General features: G+C 41.4%; 1 protein-coding gene across 2 annotated transcripts in view; it reads right to left on the bottom strand.

Moving 5' to 3' along the window:
- The window catches only part of MXI1 (MAX interactor 1, dimerization protein), a gene marked incomplete at both ends in the record, with an annotated part of 96,236 nt that overhangs the window by 66,437 nt on the left and 12,530 nt on the right, over window positions 1-17,269 (bottom strand). The window contains 2 exons of one of the 2 annotated variants that reach the window (XM_079722219.1): window positions 10,880-11,012; window positions 12,475-12,554. In XM_079722219.1, the coding sequence (XP_079578345.1) occupies window positions 10,880-11,012; window positions 12,475-12,547 (206 nt within the window). Of the gene's footprint in view, window positions 1-10,879; window positions 11,013-12,474; window positions 12,555-17,269 lie in introns of those variants that run through there. The other variant, XM_079722218.1, reaches the window with a different exon arrangement.

Below are 17,269 nucleotides of genomic sequence, written 5' to 3'. Positions count from 1 at the left end.
TTCAAAGAATCCTCCTGTCTATGGGAAATATATCACATAGAAAAGTGATTCTCAAAGGGAGTAAGGGAGGAGAGGTTGGCAGGATAGCTGAATTTTCCTTGTTCTGGTTGCTGCAGGAGAGTGGAGGTGCCTTCTTCCAACTGACTACACTCACTACGCCTTATTGGTTTATTTCAAGTTTTAAAGGAATCATTGCTGTGGTGATCATTTTGTAATGAACAGAAATAACAAACCACTATGTTGTACACTGGGAACTAACATAGTGTTGTTGGTCAGTTATACTTCAAAAACAATCAAACTCATAGAAAAAGAGATCAGATTTGTGGTTATCAGAGGCCGGGGGTGACGGGAGGGGTAAGTGGATGAAGGCAGTCAAAGTGTTTAAATTCCCAGTTATCAGATAAATAAGTACCAGGGATGTAATGTACAATATGATTAATATATTAACACTGCTGTTTGTAATACGTGACAGTTGTTAAGACAGTAAATACTAAGAATTCTCATCACAAGGAAAGAAATGTTTTTCTTTTTCTTTTATTTTGTATCTGTATGAGATGACAGATGTTCCCTAAACTTACTGTGATAGTAACTTCATGATGTATGTAAGTCATTATGCTATATACCTTAAATTTATATAGTGCTGTATGTCAATTATATCTCAACAAAACTGGAAGACAAAAATAAAGGAAACATTGCTTAATATTCATTCATTCATTCTACCTTTAGTTCTTTTTAGCATTTGTCATATGTTCAAGACCCTTCATTATCTTACTGCAATAAGACAGGCAATCTTTTTTTTAAGTTTTATTGAAACATACTATAAAATTCACCCATTTTAAGTGTACAATTCAATGAGCTTTTGTAAATTTACGTATTTGTGTAACCATTACCACATTCCACTTTTAGAACACTTCTATCACCCCAAAAGTCCCCTCATGTCCATTTGCAGTGAATCTGCACTCCGTCCCCTCACCCACCGCTGATCTGCTTTCTATCTCTATAGTTTTGCCTTATAAATGTAAATTTCATATAATGGAATTATGCAATATGTACTCTTATGTATCTGACTTTGTTTACATAAGTTTTTTGTGGTTCATCCATTTTGTCATATGTATGAGTATGTTTTCTTTTTTATTGCTGGGTAGTATTCCATTGTACAATATACTATATTTTGTTTATCCATTCACTAGCTGAAGGACATTTCAATTGCTTCCAGCTTTCGGTGATTACGAATAATGCCATGACCATGCATGTTCAAGTCTTCCTGTGGACTCCTGTAGAATAAGAGACCTTCATCTTACAGGACAGTGCCTCACACTTGTTACACTTTACCACTAACAGCCAAATGATTTTTCACATTTGTGGCCAACAGTATGAAGCACATACTGATATTTAATAAATTAATATTAAATTCCTACTGATACTTAAAATGTTTGTTAAAAGAATAAAAGAAACATGTTACTCAGCTATTTCTGATAATATGGGTCTTAACTTCAAATGCTAAAAAAAACAAAACAAAAACAAAAACAACTTTGTCTCCAATGAGTTTACCTGCTACAAATAAACTGACTATGAGAATAAAGATATTAAACATCCCTAGATCAGTTTCATACAAAACAATCAATTAAGCCTAAGTTTCTCTAAAAGTCTTCTCAAAACTACACCAACATTTCATAAAAAGTACCTTCGGGTCTACATAATCATGCTCAAAGTATTCAGCCATTCATTTACTTAGTAAGGATTTATTGAGTGCCTACACTGGGAATATAAGTACTTAAAAATTTCAAAGTCTCTTCCCTCATGTAGCTCACACTCCATCATCCAATTTTTGCAAAAAGTAAAAATAACAAAAATAGCAAAAATAACGCAGGACTTACTAAGAAAATTGCAACTATATACCATACACTATGGCACTATATTCTTACAATGTTAGATAACCACCATGTAATTCTTTTAAACTAATTTCTACATGCTTAAGCATGTTTAAATTTTATACAAATAAATCATTGTGTTTCTTTAAACAGTCAGTGGATTAAATATGGTGTTTGTGATAAATTCCATTAAAATATTAGACTCTGAGCTTTTGGTGACCCCCCCCCACCCAGCAATAAACAATGATTCTATACAAAAATGAGATTCAAATATTTCTTTTTGACTAATAGTGCTATTTCCAGGAATGTAACCTGCCTTCCAAAGGACAAATGATTGGGTAACATGTTAGAATGATAAAATTAAGTACACCAAACCTTAAGAGCCAGGCCTAGAAATCTAAATTTTAAATTGTAACTTATGTGTATTTACTGTTACCAACAAAGACTACAAAAAACCATCCAACAGACTAAGTATTAATGACAATACATTATCCAGAGTTTTTGTGGAGACTAAAGATCACTTTTGTTCTGTTGCTCCTATAGAAGATATATACTATCACACAGGACTATGGTGATAGAAATTAAAAACCTGAAAATTTACTTCTTCTAATACCAAGGCAAACTTACCACATTTTACTCTCTAGTCTCTTTTATTACATGAGAGGAAAGGTTCTTTATAGTTCCTCAAAAAGAATCCTAAATTGCCCCGTCTAATTAATCAGAATAAGAGTAAAGGAAAATCAGTTGCTTTATCAAAATACATGACTGACTAAAGACTAAGATTATATTCTTCTATAATTTAAAAATGCTCATTTCAAATGGCTTCAAAGCTCTCATCATGTGGCCTCCACAAATGGTATTTACATAGTGTTCTCAAAAGACTAGCAAAAATATTTCCCATGATAAACAAAGACAAGGAAATAAATACCACATGGAAAACCCTTTTATCCAATGTCATAAAACTAAATAAAAAGAAAATCCATAACACTTTCCCCTGAAATGTATACAGTAACATTAATAACAAAATTATCTACTAAACCAAATATATTCTCTTATAAGAAATTCATTACTTAGATAAAACATAAGGAATTTCTCTCTAATACTATGTTGTGGAATCCCTATGTCTCCTTGAATGAATTTAATCAATGAACAAGTATGTATTGTGAATCTATAGCATTTCCATAATAACCTTTTTCTATAAATTTAAGTTATTTACTCTCTGTACCATCATCCAACATAAATAAAAATGGCCCTGTCTATAACATCTTGCTGATTTGTATTATTTATCATTTTTACTATATATACTATTTTTCCAAATATACCACAAGCTCCTCTATGGTAGGGAAGCATGTTCAGCAATAGTTCTATATATATAGTGTAAGTTCAATAAATTTGATTACAAATTATTTTTTTATTTTTATTTATTTTATTTATTTATTTTTTTTGCTGTACGCGGGCCTCTCACTGCTGTGGCCTCTCCCGTTGCGGAGCACAGGCTCCGGACACACAGGCTCCGCGGCCATGGCTCGCGGGCCCAGCCGCTCCGCGGCATGTGGGATCTTCCGGGATCGGGGCACAAACCCGTGTCCCCTGCACCGGCAGGCGGACTCTCAACCACTGCGCCACCAGGGAAGCCCTACAAATTATTTTAAGAGAGCAGTTCCAATAGCTAGCAAATAAGGAAGCAAATTGCAAAGGGTAAACAAAAAAAACTCTGGTGATAAGGCATTAAAACAGCAGGTGCAGACCACACGTTTCAGGCATTTCCCAGAGCAGAAAAGGAGAACAGTAAAACACATAAATTTCAGGTTATTGTCACTGAGTCTTAGTTTTTAAGTAAACTATTACTAAGGACTGTTTGCTGATTCCAGAGAAACAAATTGCAGGGAGTTCTCTCGTCTTCTAGTTGTACTGTGCATACCAGTCCAGTTTCCTTATCAAAAAAATAGAGAAATAAATTCCACTTCACCTCACAGAAATGTTCTGAAATTCAAAAGAAATAATAATGTATGTTAAAGGGCTTTGCACACAAGTAGCATATTAAATGCAAGGTGTTATTGAAGATGGATTCTACCCTTTGATCCAACAATTCTAATTCTTCATGTTTATCCTAAGGATCTAGGTGGACAAATACACAAAAGTATCTGTACAAAGATGTTCATAGTAGCCCTGCATGGCATGAAAAAGTTATGTAAAATTAACATTTTAAATGTCATTAACAGGGACTTCCCTGATGGTCCAGTGGTTAAGAATCTGCCCTCCAATGCAGGGAACAGGGGTTTGATCCCTAGTCGGGGAACTAAGATCCCACATGCCACAGGGCAACCAAGTCTGCATGCCACAACTACTGAGCCCGCATGCTCTGGAGCCCATGGGCCACAACTAGAGAGAAGCCTGTGTGCCGCAACAAAGAGTGTGCCCACCACAACAAAAGAGCCCGCGTGCCACAACTAAGACCCAGTGCAGCCAAATAAATAAATAAAATTTAAAAACGTCATTAACAGATGGTTGGCTTAACAAATTATGGTACACACGTGAAGTAGAATATCATGCTGTAATTAAAAATGACTTAACAGATGTGTACAAACTTGAAAAAATGTTCAGGATAAGTGAAAGCAGGATTGCAAAGGTTCACAACCCTGAGATGCCTTCTTTCATCTTTCAAACTTGATCAGGTCCTCTATTATGGCCTTCACAGGATCCTCTATTTTTCTCTATTAAGCTCATCATAGTTTGAAATAATGTATTTATATGTTTACTTGGTAACATGTGTTAGATGATATACATATGTGTACACACACACACACACACACACACACACACACAGGGAAGAAAAGTCTGCCAGTGTTTTAAAATGTTAGAAGCCAAAATGAAAATAAAAACAATCTAAAAAAATATGCATACTTAAATTACATTAGCACTATTGAACAGAAATGAGATCTGGATACATATTTTGTCAAACCACACCACAAAACCTCTTTGATTAGGTTAGTATTGGGGAAACTGTCTTTACCTAAGAAATGACAAAGAATCATGCTACAATATATCCAAAAGGAGGCAATGCTGTTTAATTTGTAAGAAAAGACTAGAAGAGAAAGCTTTCTTCAGGTTAACATTCCTGCCTGGTTAGAATTATGCATATACTGCTTAAAATCTGGCCTGATATTAAACTTAACCATCACTTATAGCTATAAGGCTTGGACAAAACTCCCTTAAGCATCTCTAGGCCACATGAGCTTTAACCATAAAATATATGATAATATCTTACCTTCATAAAGCAGAGAGCTGTACCAGATGAAATCCTGGATTCCCTTTCTATGATTTGTGACCTATATTACAGTATCACATAAATATTCTGGCGAAAGGCCTCTCATCAAATAGGAACAGAAGGAGTTGTCCTACCAACTTACAAGCCATGATCATGCAAGTCTCCTTCAAACGATACTTCCACAGGGGGATATATTCTTAAGAAATCCAACAACAGCAAACTTATGCTTCAATGAAGCATTTAATGGAAAATCTGAGTTTGTTGAGGTATATAAATAATTCTTGAGAATTTTTCATTTAAACTTGGTTTCAGTGAAAAACAGAATATCACAGAACACATCAGATCACATCACTCAACATTTGGAAAGTACTTGAAGAACAACACTAATATCATTAAGAGTTTAACTGCTACTAATTTCCACTTTTGTCCTGAAACTTTGGGAGTTCTATACTGGACAAAGACTCAGCAACTAGTTATTTAATATAGAAAAATTGAAAAATATAGACAAATAAGAAATTTCACAAAAATAAAAATAAGTCTTCATTCTATTATTCCGTGAACAAATAAGTACATGTTTAAGAATAAAAACCGAAGATATATCTCAAATTACTTCCACTAGGGGGGAAAAAAACCTCTACAACTGTACTAGAAAAAGAATTCACCCCGCTCCTGCAAAACAAAACAAAAAAACCCCTAATAATCCATGAAGAAGACAGACAAAAGGATATAAAGCTGAAAATATAACATCATTCCCTCTAAAATAAGACTAAAACATTTCATCATTCTGTAGTTTAAGAAAAGTTAAACTAAAGCCTTACAAGCAAAAGGAAAGTTGTTTTGTTTTGTTTTTTATGTCATCAATCTTAGCACATAGTACTGAAATACTGCAGCTGAAAAATGTAAGACATTTTTCATCAACTTGAAATTCAACCGTAAATTGGTACAGGTATACCTCAGAGACATCATGGGTTTGGTTCCAGACCACTGCAATAAAGCGAATATCGCAATAAAGTGAGTCATACAAATTTTTTGGTTTCTCAGTGCACATAAAAGTTATGTTTACGTTATACTATAGTCTTTTTTTTTTTGGCTGCATTGGGTCTTAGTTGCCGTACACCAGATATTTGTTGAGGCATGCGAGATCTTTCGTTTCAGCACGCGGGCTTCTCTCTAGTTGTGATGTGCTGTTTTTTTTTCTCTCTCTCTCTAGTTGTGGCGCTCAGGCTCCAGGGTGCGTGGGCTCTGTAGTTTGCAGCATGCGGGCTCTCTAGTGGAAGCACGCGAGCTCAGTAGTTGTGGCACGCGGGCTTAGTTGCCCCACGGCATGTGGGATCTTAGTTCCCCAACCAGGGATCGACCCCGTGTCCCCTGCATTGGAAGGCGGATTCTTTACCACTGGACCACCAGGGAAGTCCCTACTATAGTCTATTAAATGTGCAATAGTATTATGTCTAAAAAAAAAAAGTACATACCTCAATTCAAAAACATTTTATTGTTAAAAAATGCTTATCATCACTTGACAATGCAGGGTTGCCACAAACCTTCAATTTGTAAAAAACACAATGTCTGTGACGCACAATAGAGGGAAGTGCAAGAAAATGAGGTATGCCTGTACTTACTACTTTGTAGATCACCTTAAAATAATACAATTACTATATGCGTGTTACAAGCTCATACGAATATTTACTGCCAATATTTGACAGACTTTTGGTTCTTTGCCTATGAGTTCTGATATCACTGAATTCTCATGACACAGGATGACAATAGTAGTCTTTAAAATTAATTGTAGCATTCTGTAGTCTACTATAACATACTTGTTTAAAAGAACTGGCAATCTGAAGATTTTTATTCTTCAAATACTATATATTGTTTTCCTTTCCAGATGTATTATCATTAATATCCTTCAGAACACAAAGTAATCAGAGTTTGCCAAAGCAGGAGTTGCACATTCTTCCATTATTTCTACTTACAGAGTCTAATATAATACTTGGCACAAAAGAAAAACTCAGTTCCAGTTTAGGACAGTCTACCTGGAGTTTGAAAACCTTCCATTCATCAGAAACATCTACTGTGTACAGAGCGCTGTGACGGGTACTGGGGATAAATCTTTAAGAAGAAGAGATTCAATCCTTGCCTTCATGGAGTTTTTAGTCCAATAAATGAGACATGAATTTATCAATCAGATAACTGTATTTCTACAGACTGTGATAAACAGTGGAGGAAAAGTAGGGATGCCATGAGGTATGTGAATACCTGCTCTAGTTTGGCAGATGAGGAAAAGGCTTCCCTGAAGAAGTTATTATTGAGCTGAAGTAAGAGTGTAATTAGATAGAGATAACATGGCAAAAGGGGAAGAAAAATGATTCTCAGAAGAGAACAGATGTTCAAAGACCCTGAGGTAGGAGGAAACATGGTCTATTGAAGCAATTGAAGGAAGGCTAGCCAATATAATTCATCAGAATTGTATTTGGGACAAGAGTGGTTGCAGGGATACCAGTTAGGAGGTCGCGACAGCTGTCCAGGTGAGGAGTGATAGTATCTTGGATTAGGAGGGTAAGAGAAAAGGCAGGTTCAAGAGATATTCAGGAGGAAATCAGTGTTAAGCTAAGAGAAAAGGCAGGTTCAAGAGATATTTAGGAGGAAATCAGTATTACCCTGAAGCCATGTAGAGTAGTGTCAGTAGAGTTTTAAAGATGACAGATCTTAATATTTTTCAGCTGTGAGACCAAACAGTAAAGAAGCTGGGAATTTGAACTTATCTTATACTACTCAATAAGCCAGACAGCAATTGCAGCCAGTTCTCTAATAGCAGTAATATCTTAGCAGGGGTGATTTTTGGAAGTGTGCCAGAAGGCCATGAACCAAGACTAAAGTCAACCATGAATTTAAAAAATAATTATGTATTACAGATCCCACCTCCTAATTGTTAAAAGGATCCCAAATGATAAAATTACTGGGATTTTCAAGGTACATGCTTCTAAACTCACATTACATCACTCATTTTCTCTCCTTTTTACTTCTATGAAAGTAAGGTTTCAACGCTTGGGAGAAAGGAGGAATAGGAATTTATAATATTATGAGCCAACTCTCAGCATAAATTTATAAAGTAACATTTATATCAGGAATATCATATTATATCTGAGAATATTAGGGGGGAAAAAGTCAACCAACATTATATCTTAAGGATGCTACAATGTCAGGGAACAAATGTCACTTTACAACATACAAGAGATCAATGTTCAAGACGCATAAGAACAGCAACTTCCACATAGGTAGCTTTTTGATCAGGAAAATAAGACGCATATACTCATCAACTCTATTCCTTTCCTTGTTTCAGATGACTAATAAATGAAAATTTTTACACGTTTTCTTTCTTTATGCAACCAGTATAATAAAATCTTTATTAAATCCAGTAATAGGCTTAAAGTTAACAGGGAGTCTACAGTGCTCCCTTACAAATGAAACAACAATACTATCTCCCAAGTACCCCAGGATTAGAATTTGATCCCTGGTTCCCTACTCCATGAAGCAGAAATCTTAAATGGTAACGAGAAATAATTTCTAGTGTTCCACTTTAACATACTAGTTCTCATCTAAAGGCCCCACCCTAAATCCCACACATGGGTGGACCTTGAGATAATATATCCTAAAATCTCTTTTTCTTTCTCTCTCTCTTTTTCTTTCTTTCTTACTATTTATATTCCCATGAAACATTACTTTACTTAGTCTTAGGTGGTCCAATGTACATGTAATTATTCTCCCTTGGGTACTAAGAACAACATGGCATACTTGTAGTGTTACAAATTATCTGACATGCTGTGCTAAAATACACAGTAATTAGCAATGTCATCCCACACACAATAGTAGAATCCTGACAAGAACACTAGCATGAAAGAGAAACATCACTTAGTCAAAACCCCAAGCTAAGCAAAGTATAAGTCAACAGATGACAAAGACATTAATGACCTGTAACATAACTGGTAAAATCTAGAAATACACATCTTATTTATACCTCTATAATCCTTGAGTTGTTAGTAAAAATGTCACATTTGCAATGATGGGGTGGTGTACTGAATAACCGATATAGTAACTGATTTCTAAAACTGTCAATAAATCAGTGTCACAGAACTTCAGGGGAAGGCGGGACCTTGGTGAGTACGTAGTTCATCCCTCAATTTACTATGACGACAGTAAAGGACAGAGAAAAAATGTAATGAGATCATATACTTGATTTCTAGAAAGTAGGAAACAATAAATACTTGCAGCATGGCAGAATCCACGTTTGGTTTCCTACCTGGTATTTCTCCCATGTCTCAAAGTTAAAAAAAAAATTTTTTTTTAATCTACACGTGGATTGGAAAACTCATAAATTCCTGAATACAGGTTTTAATTGACGATACCTTAACCAGAGAAACTGTGAGGGGCAAGAAAATTTATGTGTACTTTTTGTTTAATGCTGCATATCATACTACGTATTTTCATCCCAAACCTACCATACCACAACAAACGCTCTAGATCCACACATAAACATAAATACAGCATATTACACTTATGGCTAATGACTGTTATAATTTTTAAAATTGTTTAAAATACACAGAGTAGTCTTAATGAAGAAAAGAAGCCATAAAGGAAACACAGCTTTGAAGATAAGTCAAAGAAAGAAGAGTGAACCCTAGTGATGTGCCTCAGTAATCCAGAGTGGGAAGATCCACCATTTTGAGCTCTGTTATATACGGGAACCTCAGGTTTGCTGCATCAATGAGTTAGAGCCCCTACTCCTGCTCCCTCCCCAATCCACCTCCCCAAGTGTTACCCAGTTTCCTGTCTGGAGCTCTCCAAAGTCTTCAGGCAAACTTAGTTACCCAGAGATTGCTCTGTGTCCCTCCAAAATGAATGCTTACATTCTCTAGACCAAACTTTGGAAAAAAAGATCTCATTTAATTCCTTTTATCAATGGAAAAGGCAAGCATCTGTTGATTTTGACTTTCTTTCAAGACTGGACTTTTGAAAACTTCATATGAGATGAATCTTTAGAATTCACTGACCCTCTAGAACAAAAACACTGAAGAGACAGCCAGACACTACCAAAAATTTTCAAAAAAAATATAAGTCAACTATGTCTGAGTACAGCCAAGTAAGCATTTTCTAAGTTTCTGTTTTGATTGAAGAATAAGCACCTTCTTTCTTTTCCGTTTTATTTTCCTTTAAAAGCTCCCAATTCAATCTTATCATCCTTAAACAAAAAAAAAATAGACTGTGCCCACTAACTTCCTACTCTACCTAAATATTTTTATTCCTTTGACAAAACCCTTGATTCTGTTTTATATCCTGCCTGAGCTATTTCTGATTTTTAAAAATTTTTGGATCATCCAAGTTTAAAGCTGGCCCAAGATTGCATTTAGCATGTGGCTGCAAGCATGGACACATGCTGCCAGGTCTCTGAACTTACTATCGCTCTCAGTCACAGACATCTTCACTTAATAATCCCCAGCAAGAACTTCTTTAGTTGTCTTTCCAGATTCTATTTCTTCCCTTCTACACAAAGGTAGGTTATGATTCCGAGGCTTCATTATTTTAAAAGGGCCAAATCCCGAGGGATGGTGGGAAAGACACCCATTTGGCCGTTCAGTGTTGCTCTAGACTCGGTACTAGAGAACTGAGGTCAGTTGGGCCAGCACTTCTGCCTGAGTATGTGCTCCCTCCCTCCAGCTGCCGTTTCTAAACCTCCCCAGCTTGCTACCTGTTGGCAGTGCTGGTGTTGCTGCTCCCGCTGCTGTGTTTCTGTGCCCGGCTCAACCTCCGTGGGGGCTTTGAATGCTGCAGCCGGGGGCTCGGCATGGAGGGGAACGCTGAGGCGTAGCCATGTTCACACTCTAAAGAAATGGCAAGAAAAAAAGATATGATAAGAGGAATATACCCGAATTCATGGATCTACAGATGTCAGGTCCTTGCAGTAACAGGTTGCTGAAAACAAGAGAAGAAAAAGAGGTAAATTTTTTCCACTCTTTCTGGTTGGAAGATAAAATTCCCAGTCCTTGCCTGGTCATCAATCCTGTGACATTATATACAGACCCAACTCGCCCCTGGAAGGTGTACCAACACCTCCTCTAAACCAAGGAACTTCTCCCTCCTCTCCAAAATCCTTTTCTCCAAGAATTCTTGACTCAAACACCTTCATTTCTGAGACCAATTACCATTCACCTAAATTATTTCACTTGCCTCAAAATCCCTTTTCCTTTAACTATCCCCCTTCTAGAAGGTGTCTCTCTAAGCCCCACATTTTTGTGTACTTCAAATAATTCAATCACCTAGTCTTAGGAGGACATTTTCTCTCAACACCATTTCCAGGGGCTGTACTCTTCATACCCCAGTCTCTTTACATCTCCCGTAGTCTCCATTCCTAAGGGGATTCCATCGCATCGCACTTCAGATTCGAAGAGGTCCCTTGGCCACAAGTGTCTGTCCTCCGCCCTGCTCTTCAGCAGGCATTCCCTTTCTTTGCACTCAGCCTTGTCTCCCCGACCCCTACCTGCACTGCTCCCGGTCCTTTCCTCCAGTTCTTTGCATCCTCTTTCCTCCCAGGTCCTCAGATCACCTCCACTCTCAACACCCTCCTTCCCTCTCCTCTGGTCCACCTCCACTCAGGGCAGCTCCCAGGTCCAGCCTGACCCCTCTCTCCATCTCCCCCAGGTGACAGTCTCCTCCCCTTCATTAACATACACACGCCCACATGTGCCCCCTCACGCACGCACCAGTGGTACTCCTCCCCTCACATACCTGCTGCCTCATGCACCCCTCCACTCACATGCCCACCCTCTCACACGCACCCCCCCACACGCACCCCCTCCTCACACACTCACCCCTCCCCACACACGCACCCCTCCTCACACACGCACCCCCTCACACACGCACCCCCCTCACACACGCACTCCCCTCACACACGCACCCCCTCGCACACGCACTCCCCTCACACACGCACCCCCCTCCTCACACACGCACCCCCTCCTCACACACGCAACCCCCTTCACACACGCACCCCCTCACACACGCAGCCCCCTCCTCACACACGCAGCCCTCACACACGCACCCCCTCCTCACACACGCACCCCCTCACACACGCACCCCCCTCCTCACACTCGCACCCCTCCTCACACACGCACCCCCCTCACACACGCAACCCCCTCCTCACACACGCACCCTCCTCACAACGCACCCCCTCTTCACACACGCACCCTCCTCACACACGCACCCCTCACCCGCCGCACCGCACTCCCTGCGCGGAGCTGGAGTGCGCGGGCTCAGGCGGTGGAGGAGGCGGCGGCGTCCAGCCGTTACCTCGGTCGCGGCGCTCCAAAAACTCGGCCGCCTCCAGCAGGCGCTGCACGTTGATCATCCGCACCTGCTCCATGGGCACCGCGGGCGGCGACAGGGGGCTCTCCGCGCTCCCTTCCCCGGCCGACAGGAGGCGCCTCAGGCGGCTACAATCCGGCACCGCCCCGGGACATGTGCGGCGGCGGGCGGGCCAGCCCCGCCGCGGCTCGGCACGCTCCCCGCCGCCCCGCCGCCCCGCCGCCCCGCCGCCTCCGCGGCTCAGCAGACAGCCGGCGCGGGGTTTGTTTACCTCTCCGCGCGAGCACGGGGGAGGGGCGGGAGCAGCGCCGCGGCCCGCCCCCTCCCGCCCCTTCCTCTGCCTCCTGGGAAATGTAGTCCCGCCCCGCCCACTGCACGCCGGGAGTCGTAGTGCGCACGCCGCTTCAGTGCGCCTGCGCCGTGCCAAATTCTGCAATGGCCGCCGGGAGATGTAGTCCCGCTCAACTTGTACCTCCCAGATGCAAAGACTAAGAAGCTCTCTGGGCTTTGCTTCGCGGAGGGAAGGATTTGAGCGAACTGTGAGTCTACTCCCTGGGAGCCCTTTTCTCAGTGACTCCTGGCGGGCGCCTAGGAGCTGGAGCATGCTTGATCCGCAGTGCCACGCTCCAATTTTCTATCTACTACTACTTTCTCCTGTAACTTGTGTGCCTTGGTTGCCCCGTGTGCAGAATAAATACTTGAAAAGCCAAAAATCCCTGTTCAGGAACAAGGGGTGATCCTATCAGAGCCAGAGAGGGCTCCCATAAGGCCCTTCTTCCTTCCACCTCAATTTTCACAGAGAGGTAGTGTTTTTTTTGTTTTTTTTTTAAATCTTATTTTTTAAAACTCCTTTCCCCTCCCTCAGGACGGGAAAAGCCTAGAAAACCTCGAGATCTTAGAAGCTAGAAAACCTCTTTGGTGCTGCAAGTGAGGGATATAATTCAGTGGTTTGGTGCTGGAGTCACATGAGGCTCAGTTCAAGTTCTGACTCTGCTACTTAACACTAGTTGTGTGGACTCTTCAGGCCTCATTTTCCTCACATCTATATCAGATATAATTACTCCATTTATCCAAACATTGAGGGCCTGCCATGTGTCAGGCACTGTACTAGACATAATGTGTACAGTAATGAGATAAACAGAGATGGGCCTTGCTCTCAAGGAGTGTGTAGTCAGCAGGGCTAATTGTGAAGATTAAATAATTCCAGCACTTAGTACATGTCACTCAATAAATGGAAGCTATGATGATCATTTCCTCTCACGCTCTCCTCCACAGAGCAGGAACTGAAAGCAGAGGCTAAAGACAGCAGGACCACATTAAAAGACTGCCAATGGCTGCCCTCACCATCACCGTCTTTCCAAGTCCTCAAAGTCTAGGCCAGAGTTTCTCAACCTCAGCATTATCGATATTTTCGGCGAATAATTCCTAACTGGGGGTGGGGTTGGAGACCTGTGCCTTGTAGGATTTTCAGCAGTATCCCTGGCCTCTACCCACTAGATGCCAGTAGCACACCACCAACTCAGGTGTGGCTACCAAAAATGTCTCCAGACATTGCCAAGTGTCTCTTGGGGCAGAAAATCACCCCTGAATGAGAAGCTCTGGTCTAGGGCGAAGAACGGCAAGAGGGTCATAACTGTTGAAAGCTCTAGGAGCAAGCTGGGAATTGCATAAACATCCATAACTTTTCCCCACCCTGATTATTTTAACCTGCTGGTGGACATCCAGAATAACAGGAGGCTCTTGGTGAGGGGAGAACTTCCTGTGGTCATTCCAGTGGCTACTGCAGAAAATAACCATCTCAGAATGAAAATGTTACTCTCAAAAATGTCATGGGCTTAATGCTGCATTTTAATATGCTCTCCCTCCTTTTTTTTCCAAAGTGAACAAGATTTCCAATGAGGTCAAAATCTGCAAAATTCTACCAGCCTTATTAAATATTACACTTGGCACCACATTTAAGAACCAAATAGATGTTCCATCAAATGCAGGGAGACCCAAAATGAGAGATGTTCACAAGCCACAGGAGATTTTTTTTTTTTTTTTTTTTTTTTGTGGTACGTGGGCCTCTCACTGTTGTGGCCTCTCCCGCTGCGGAGCACAGGCCCCGGACGCGCAGGCTCAGCGGCCATGGCTCACGGGCCCAGCCGCTCCACGGCATGTGGGGTCTTCCCGGACCGGGGCACGAACCCGCGTCCCCTGCATCAGCAGGTGGGCTCTCAACCACTGTGCCACCAGGGAAGCCCGAGATTTTTTTTTTTTTTGTAAAAGCTTTGAAACAGGAACTGTGCTTTTTCACCTGTTGGCTAGGTCACTCCAGATCTGGGCTTTCCCATTGGGTGTTGGTAACAAGCACCCTCCACATTCAACAAGGGACATGTTGGATAGGGGAAGAATGGAATTATTTAAAAGAAAATACCTGTTCACTCAGACCATCTGTAAGTTGAGGGTAGAAATAAACATAAGGTTGAAAGTTTCTAATAAAGTTGAAAATTTCTAACACTTAGATCACAAATTGCCAAGGGCTACCCCAGGAACTTAAAAGAGGTAGCTTTATAACAAATAAAATTCTACCCAATGGGAGGTAAATCATGTGACATGCAGTCAAGGAAAAAAGTACAAACTGAAAATACACATGTGTTCAAGATGGGTTTAAATCCATACATCATAAGCCCTAGCAGGCTATTTAGAGAAAGCAGGATGCTTGGAGCACACGCCTGGCCTTTCACAGTTGACCTCCAGATGAATTAACCAACCCTTCTCTTAAAGCCATGGCCAAGAGGGAGATGAGATGGAAAGTAGTGCGAGAATCATCAAAAGGCCACCTGCATATGCTGAAGAAGAGAAAAGGTGATGGTGATGGTGGGCAGTGTTAAGAACTGGTTTCTGTACAGAAATATCCAGCCTCTTCTAACAGCAAATGACCTGCTCCGGCTGACTCCCAGAGTTCTTGCATGGACATTGGCCACAAGGGCCTCCTACAGCACAAAGCCTGGGGCTCTAGCCTTGGGAGAGTGATGCTACCCACAAACCATCCCTCAGCACCAGCCCAGCCTGGGGAAGCTCAGAGGCAGCCATGGCCTTTCATTGGCAGATGAATCCAATCTGCACTACAAATAGGGAAACTGAGGAAAAGCAAGGCTTCCAAAGTCTACTGACAAAAGAACCTGGAATCTTACCCATAGTTTCTGGTTCTTCTGTCCTCCCCCTAAAGTACCTCACTCAGGGGAGTCTCTTTTGAAGACGGAAAAAGTCCTCCAGAGTCCCCCAGCCCTGTAACAAACAGCCTGGATGGGGACAGTCTGCCTTCTGGAAGAACACGGCAAAGCTCTCCATTCCTAGGGGTCCTCTCCCTGCACCGTTTACTCAACATAAATTTTCAAATGATTTACTGCAGATCCATGAACAATGCAGGAGGCTGGTCTGTGTTATATCGTTTCTGAAGACAGGAAAGATGAATAGAGGGGAAGGGGCCACGAGGTTAAGGTGCAAGTCCGAAGTCACTGTCTTAGTGACACCTGGTGCTTAAGAGAACTTCCCTGAAACTGCAAAGTGTATACTGTGCAGGGCACTGTTTTCCGCAATTATCTTTAAGGGTGGGAACAGGGGAGGGTAAGTCCTGAGCTCCTAAGTAAGAACTGTTAACAGTTATACATCTTTCCATCCCCCACCCCAAAATGACAACCGCAGCCTCCTCCTCGCCTCTCCCCTCGGAGCCCAGAAACGTGAAGAGCAGCAGAAAACCTTTTCTTCTGCCCAGTGAGTCAGCCTTGCCTAACTTCATGCGTAAGCTCTCCTCGAGTCAGCAGCAGCTCAGAGCTGCGGGTCTGTGTGCAGCCGAGATAAATTTGGGTCTAGAAGGGATGACGTAATGCTAAACCCGAGAGGTAGCTGCCGCCTCCCAGGGCTCCAGTCTCCAGGGCTGCCGGCTGACATCCCAACCACACGGAAAAGCACCGCGACCCAGGTGCCTGAGCTGGGGATAAAGGGAAAGAAAGGACATGAGGGTGGAGGAAACAGCAGGGGGAGGCAGTGTTAATCTGAGATCGCTGAATCTGGAAGTTTGTTGTTTTTTAACTTTGGTTTTCTGGTGAGATCAGGCCACTGGCAGAGGCTCAAACAGCTGCACTTGACTTCCATCCTGGCCTATCTCTTCCCTCTTAGAAAAGGGCTTCTTACATTTTATTAAATGGCCCTTATAACAGCAGCCTATTTCGGTGATTATAAGGGATGTGTTAATCTCTCGAATGTCCTCTTCCTTCTTTTTTGCATTAACTTGGATCCAAGAAGAAATCTGCATTGCAGGACTCAATTAATATGCACATGTAAGACTCTTGCTTACCCCAGAGCACCCCACTTGGGGGTGCAACTGATAAAGTATGCAGGAGGATCTTGCTAGGGCCATGCCAAGTGAATGTTCCCCCAAATAACATTTCATGGTTTGTTTCATAGAAGTTTGTATCGTTAAGCTTATTCCTCAATCCAGCCTCCATTTTTCAGATGAAAATACTGAGGCTCAGAGAGGTATGGTAACTTACCAAGGTCACACAGTTATCTATCAAACTGATGGAGCAAGGGTTAGGACTCAGTCTTACAGACTCTCATCCTGTGCTCTCTACCCATCTCCATAATTCTTTTTCTAGTTGATTTGTGGTTTTAAAAATAAATAGGTAAATATGGGGTTTCCCTGGTGGTGCAGTGGTTAAGAATCTGCCTGCCAATGCAGGGAACACGGGTTCGATCCCTGGCCCAGGAAGATCCCACATGCCATGGAGCAACTAAG

The sequence above is a fragment of the Hyperoodon ampullatus genome (genome assembly GCF_949752795.1).
Source record: "Hyperoodon ampullatus genome assembly, chromosome: 1".
Classification (NCBI taxonomy): domain Eukaryota; kingdom Metazoa; phylum Chordata; class Mammalia; order Artiodactyla; family Ziphiidae; genus Hyperoodon; species Hyperoodon ampullatus.
This window is presented reverse-complemented; position numbering and strand designations above follow the sequence as displayed.